Source organism: Vigna unguiculata, chromosome 9 (genome assembly GCF_037176805.1).
Source record: "Vigna unguiculata cultivar grain cowpea cultivar isolate G323 ecotype 2 chromosome 9, ASM3717680v1, whole genome shotgun sequence".
Lineage (NCBI taxonomy): Eukaryota > Viridiplantae > Streptophyta > Magnoliopsida > Fabales > Fabaceae > Vigna > Vigna unguiculata.
The window spans coordinates 34,102,617-34,109,142 of record NC_140800.1 but is presented as its reverse complement, the minus strand read 5'-3'; the positions used below and the strand labels follow the sequence as shown (position 1 = coordinate 34,109,142).

The window sequence follows — 6,526 nt, the reverse complement described above, 5'->3', positions numbered from 1 at the left end:
TTATTAATTCGTTTTTGTTATTATGATTATTAGTTATGATAGATAAAATGTTATAAATTTTAGAAAAAAAGTAAGGATTATTTAATGATTATATTGTTCATCTCCTAACATCATCTCATTTTAGGAGAGACAGAATCTCATATTTCTCTCAAATACTCACAAATTCATTGAAAGAACAAATATGTTATTCTTACTTATTCTCTCACATATAGTAAATACTCTGAATGAAACAAAATATGTAATTTTTTTGAGGAGGGGGAATAGGATGATTTTAATTTTTTTAACTTTGTTTAAATACATGAGAAATCATATATGACAATTGTATGCGGATCATTCAACCACTTTTTATAATTTTTTACCTTACCAGACATAATATTTTATATTAAAGTAAAAGAAAATTCACATTTATCTCTTTAGATTTTGTTAAATTATATTCACCTTAAAAGAAGAAATCACTTTTTTATGTTTTAATAAAGTAACGCACGCATTTCTTTTATTTAAAGTTAAATATTATTGACTGAATAAAATTGTGAATTTTCTACATTATAATTTGAATATTAAAATAGAATTTTTGTTTTATAAAAAAGTTTAATGATTTAATTAATTATCGTACATTAATAATATATAAAAATATTGTCACCCGATAAACATATAAAAGAATTATATACTTGGAGAGTTATTTTAATTTAAAATAAAGGGTTAGATTTTTTTTTTACACAGCAATTAAATAAACAGTAAATATAACTAAAACAAGGAATGTAAATATTGTTTTATTAACAAGATAAAGAAGACAAGTTTTAATTTTAGAATGAATATAATGAAAACCCCTGAATATAATGTATAAACTATCATCAGTCTACTAATATACAAGCACAACTCAGTTGATAAACTTTAAATTAATATTTGTATATTGAATACAATACCCACTTGTAAATCTTATTAATTTCCATTTGTAGTTTTTTATTTCACTATGTTCTTCTATCTCATCAACCAAGACAAACGTTTTCTTTAAAAAACAAAAAGGCACAAGTTTACTCGATAGATAATTATTATAAAAGAAAATTGACACCTTAAGATGTATATAAATGGAAGTAAATAGATGACAACATATAACAATAATATAAATAAAAATTAAAAGATGAACATAAAGTTTTAGTAGTGAAATGAAAAAAATAACTAGCAGTAACTATAAGCAAATGAAGTTGCATTTTAGTATTCTTAATTATTGTCCTTATACGAACTCATCAATTTGCGGTGCCTTCTGGTTCTTCCAGACAACCAACCAACGACAACATTAAAATTGCAGATATTATTAGCAACAAAGTCTACTCTAAGAATTATTGATGATTTTAATGACTCCAAATTTTTTCTTTTGCAAACTATATTTAAGGTTTATAGTTATTTCATTATCAGATTCCACATCCCAGTTAACAAGGCATTATACAAACAAATAGATAAGAACGAAAATAAGTGATCATTCAGGATATGATCTCGTCTACCCAAAAAAGGGTGATGGAGTTTGAAAACTGCCTACGAAACTGGCGAGACATTATACAATTTTATGTTGGTAACAAAAAGATTCAAATCACCAAAAACCATAATGAGATATGCAGGAACACGGCAAAATTATCAAAGTCGCCAAAATTCACAAACTTTTTACTTAGACAAGAGAAAGATAACACGAATACAGGCTATACCCAGATGACTCCTTCCAACAAGTGCAACAACAATCCACCAAACTAGTTCTTTTGGTAACATCACAATATACGGCAAGTTTCTTTTTTGTATCCACATGAATAGCCAATATATATGATGTACATATGCATTTTAAAACAAAGGAATTAAAGGTTGATGATTTCATGAATGCATGATGATTTTTTCCCTAAGAAACCAACTGACAAGTAAAAACAAAAAATGCAAAATGCTAGAAAGATGTAATCTTTCCCATCCTGGGTCAACAATAACAATCGATCCCCAGCCTGAAAAAGCAATGTGTGGAGAAAAAAATTATATGGATGGCCAACAGCCTAGGGACAATTATACACAATAGGAGGGTAAAAAACAAATGGTTTAAGATGCAGGTTAAAAGTCAAAAAAAAAAAGGAAGAGATTCACTTGAAATAAAGTACTTTGGGTGGTGTTGATGAAAACCAGTTCAACCCCGCGAATTCAACTATTCCAATAAAGCATGATCAGTTGAGGAAAAAACCGTTTTCAAGCTCGAATGGGTTTATCTTCTCATAACATCAAACTCCAAACTCATCATCCAATTCCAACTAAGAGTAACTTAGTTTCTGAATCAGGAATCAGTTGCCTCCCCGTAGCCATTCAATCAATTACTTGTTTCATGAAGACCTACACCCACATTTGCAAACTCATCGCTACCTTCTTCCCCTTGACAGACCTGGACTTAATGGTGCTCATGCAAAAGTCAGTGATGCATTGGTGATGATGCAAGAGTTAGTGACAACAAGAAGACCTTTAGACTGATAACCTTCACGTTGTCTGACCATGGAGACAAATTGACACATGCAATCCCAAGACCCACCTCGACACACCCAAATGCATGCATATAGTTTATGACAGTGGATATGCTAACCCCGATGAACCTCAAACAGATATAGCTCGAGTGATAGCTAACTTGGCCCACTCAGCGGATTCCTTAATCAAATGATCTTCTGAGGTCAAACATTCATTCAAAAAGTCTCTGCTTGACAAAGACTGCTGTATTAAAGAACCAGCATTGCTTCCCAGTGTATCAGCTAGATCTCCAAGAACTCCAATTGCTGTTTTCATAACTACTTCGTCCCTGCATTCAAAGAGGCAAGGAAGTCACTAAAAGTAATGAATACCCAACAAAGAAGAAAAAAGAAAAAGAATTTTCTCCTTTCTTACATGTCTTTTTCCATGTATATGCTATCCAAAAACTGGAGGATGTGAGGCGCATAAGGAATCAAAAGCTGGGATTTTGATGAATTCTTAAACCCTTGAAAAATCCCAGAATAAGCCTCTAATATCCCATTTCTCAAAGAATTGATGTACTCTGTCATCTCATCATCAAAACCTGATGTGTGGGCATACATCTCTGCAGCAAGTTGTAGTGTGTTCATTGCATACATTAAGTATTTATTGAAGTTATCTCCTATTGCAAGTGCTATATCACCAATGCATGAAAACAAGGGGGGCTTCACAGAACGGTGCAAATTATCACTCGACAAATTTTTGAGAAGTTGTGTCATAATCCCATCACAATAAGGCAGTATTTTATCCTCCAATGCTGTGCATATGTCCGCTACCACACCAACAGTGACAGCGCAAACTTGGTACTCCTCAAAGTTCTGAAGGTCCATATCAAGAAACTTGTAAAATTCTGGCATGTACTTCGCAAAATCAGGGCCTATTGCATAGGCAAGGGCTCCAATGGCTAGCATTGCCTCCTCATGAGCAGTGGCATTTCTAAAAGCAAAGACCCTGAAAAATAGTCCCATTATCTGATCAGAACACTGCAAGAAGACATATTTGGTACCTTCTGAAGACCCTAGCTTCTGAATAATTACTTGCATGCACCCACAGAGAAGGCCTATCAATTCACTCCGCTTTTCCCGTTCATCCGAAGAAAGATTTTGTGCTTCGAGACATTTGTGCAGCTCCATCATGATGACAGAAACTAGTTGTAACACCAAAGGAGCTGTTTCATCTGTGGAACACCTGACCACTTCATTCAGTGTTTCATATGCTGCAGTTCTCAACCGCGATTCAGTAGCATCCTCTCTGCGAGTAACAGTCAGAAGGGATTGAACAATTTCCTGAAAAAAGGGAGTTAGAGGAGATGTTGGTCCCACATCCTCATAACCCTGGGCAAGAAAATACAAAGCACCACAGGCCTTCTCAGCAACATTGGGAACATCCTTCATGCTCTGAAGGAGAACTGTAATAATCTGTTGGCAATTTCCCTCATTAATAATTGGTGTACCAACAATTGAACTGTGAAGAAATTCAAACATCCGTCCCAATGTCCAAGCAGTGGTGTCTTTCACATGGTTGTTTGGGTCCTTCACTAAAGCACTGAGCATAAATGGTAACGCATGGTTAACAAGAGGAGCTAATTTGTCAGGGGAAGGCCCCTCCAAGATAGATCCAAAGGCGTAAGAGGCTGCCTCCCTTTGCCTCCAATCTGGTTTGGTAATATTCTCCTCAATGAAGGGCATTACCAGTGGCACAATATCATCTCCAACAGTACGAGCAACTAACCCAAGGCATGTACCACCTGCCATTGCAATATTCCATGCACCTTCGTCCAGATCCTGATCTTCTTCTTGTTTGAGTAATGTTTCCAGCAGCAGAGGGATAAGTGCAGGAAGGGCTTGCTTTATAAAATAAAAACAAGGTATTTCAGAGTCTCCGTTGGAATCACCTATATATTCTTCCAAGATATCAGTCTCCTCATCACAAATTGTACTCCAAAATTCTATGGCTTGAAGAGCAACAGGCTCCTCATCACCCCTAACAGCCTTTGCCGTGATGTTATATATATCCTGGATGTAAGGAGCTAATTTCTCATAATACATGGCAGCAATAGAAACCAAACATTCAAAGGCTGCTTGACGTATTTTCACTTCTGGGGACATAGTTGTTTCACAAACAACTCTCATTATATAATCACGCTCCATATCATTGGTAAAATTAGCCTGAGCAAATCCAAGAGCATTGTATAATGCAATTGTAGCAGCAAGCCTAACATCATTATTCCCTTCAGATGCATTCATACCTTGAACTACAGCAGTGAGTATTTTATTTACTTGTTCCTGATCAACAACCTGAGGAGATACTTCCTCACACAAATACCCTAGAGTCTCCAAAGTCGCCTGCTTTACATGAGTAGGTACTTGATGAATATTTGATAAAAGTGATCCGATCAGCTCAGGCCACTGTTTCTGAGGAAGCTCAATTCCAGCAACTTTAGCAATTACTTGAGTTGCTGTAGACCGAGCTTCGAGGGCAAGAGAAGAGAGTGTTTGCAGCAAGCATGACTTAACTTGAGTTTTCGCCACAGGGTCCAAAGACAACCATCTTTGGACCAATTCCTGCTTTCTGCTTTCATCCTTGGCATCCAAAGCATTTTTCAGTATTAAACCTGCCAACTTTCGGCTATCAACCGGTTTATCTTCACTTGCTAATTCTCCAGACAGAGAGACCAAGAATCCAGGAAGGTTTTGCTCCTGAAATTGTCGCAGAGTGTCCTCGGCATGCTTCCGGACATTCCCATCAATTGATTGAGCATTCAAAAGCACCGGAGTAACTTCCATTGCCATGCTCTACCTAATGGCACAAAACTATCAGCTCCCGATTGTTCAATCACGAGTGAAAATTCAAAGAAGAAAAATATGGGAGGGGGAATTTAATTGAAGAAGCAAATCTCTATGAATAAATTAAACTATCCCAACCCCAGATCCATAATCATCTAAATGACCAGCACATTCAGAATTCAAAAATAGAAATATTATGATATCCAGCAAGAAAATAACTTTTATAAATTCACGTGACTCTAGAACAAAGCACACAAAAAGAACTGGACAAACATATGTTTAAATTCAATACCTCAAAAGAACATGCCCTAAATATTATCAGATTAATCGAAACGATAGACCTAATTTAGATGCGTTTTCCGGTCTCTATTATGATAATTACAAAACAAAAACCAATTAAATCCGCAAACAAGTGCATACGGAATACAGTTTTTGTGGCCACAAGAACAGTTGACTTTGGCAACCGCTCGCGCCTCATCTCATCCAATTATCCGAGTGAGAAGCCACAGAATCACTCAACCACAGATCGAAACCGAGTCGACACAAACAATAATTCATATCAATCGCAATTCAAAAAAGTAACACAACCATCAAATCGAAGCACCCAAACAAGATTGAAACAAGACAAAACGAAAACCTAAAACGCAAAACAAAACAAAAAAGGCGAATCGGAAAGGTAAATAGAAAGAAAAAGGAAAGAAGAGAAACGAGATCGGATGAATAAAATCACCTGGAATCGGCAAAGAGATCTGAAGAATAGAAGCGAAGAAGAAAGAGTGAGTGAGAGAGTCGGAGAATAGAGTGAATAACAAGAGGAAGATGAAGAAGCAACTGCAACAGCCAAGGGCAATAGGATTCGAAATATTAGAAATAAAAATATAAAAAATTATATAATTGTAAAAGCACGCGCTAACAATAATCGCGCTTATTATTTTTCTTTAGCAATAAACATAACGTTGATTAGGATTATTATTTTGGGATTCTGAAGTAATTCATATTTCCTGAGTAAAAGTTATTAATGTTAATGTGATTTAGAGAATAATAATTAATGGATTAGTGATAGCGTGTGCTGTGTACAGCCTAAAGGCGGTGTCTTTTGCCCGGGCGACGGGCCCGCGTTTGAATTGAATAAAATTATTGTTTTTTTTGTTTTTGGTGTCATCCATAATTGAAGGAAACTAATTTGCTTTTGTATAACATTTCAATTATTTAAGAGAGAA

The 6,526-nt window shown here is 35.4% G+C and overlaps 1 protein-coding gene across 2 annotated transcripts; it reads right to left on the bottom strand.

Annotated features, from left to right (window-relative positions):
- Positions 1-1,453: 1,453 nt before the first annotated feature.
- On the bottom strand, positions 1,454-6,295 carry LOC114163984 (importin subunit beta-1-like). Of its 2 annotated transcripts, none has more exons than XM_028048409.2 (3): positions 6,037-6,295; positions 2,896-5,319; positions 1,454-2,809 (listed from the first exon to the last, which is right to left on the bottom strand). In XM_028048409.2, the coding sequence occupies exons 2-3, from the start codon at positions 5,310-5,312 to the stop codon at positions 2,611-2,613; spliced, it is 2,616 nt and encodes an 871-aa protein (XP_027904210.1). In that variant the 5' UTR covers positions 5,313-5,319; positions 6,037-6,295; the 3' UTR covers positions 1,454-2,610. The 2 variants fall into 2 exon arrangements, with proteins under 2 accessions (XP_027904210.1, XP_027904209.1); XM_028048408.2 differs by having other exon boundaries at positions 2,896-5,315; positions 6,037-6,172.
- Positions 6,296-6,526: the final 231 nt, after the last annotated feature.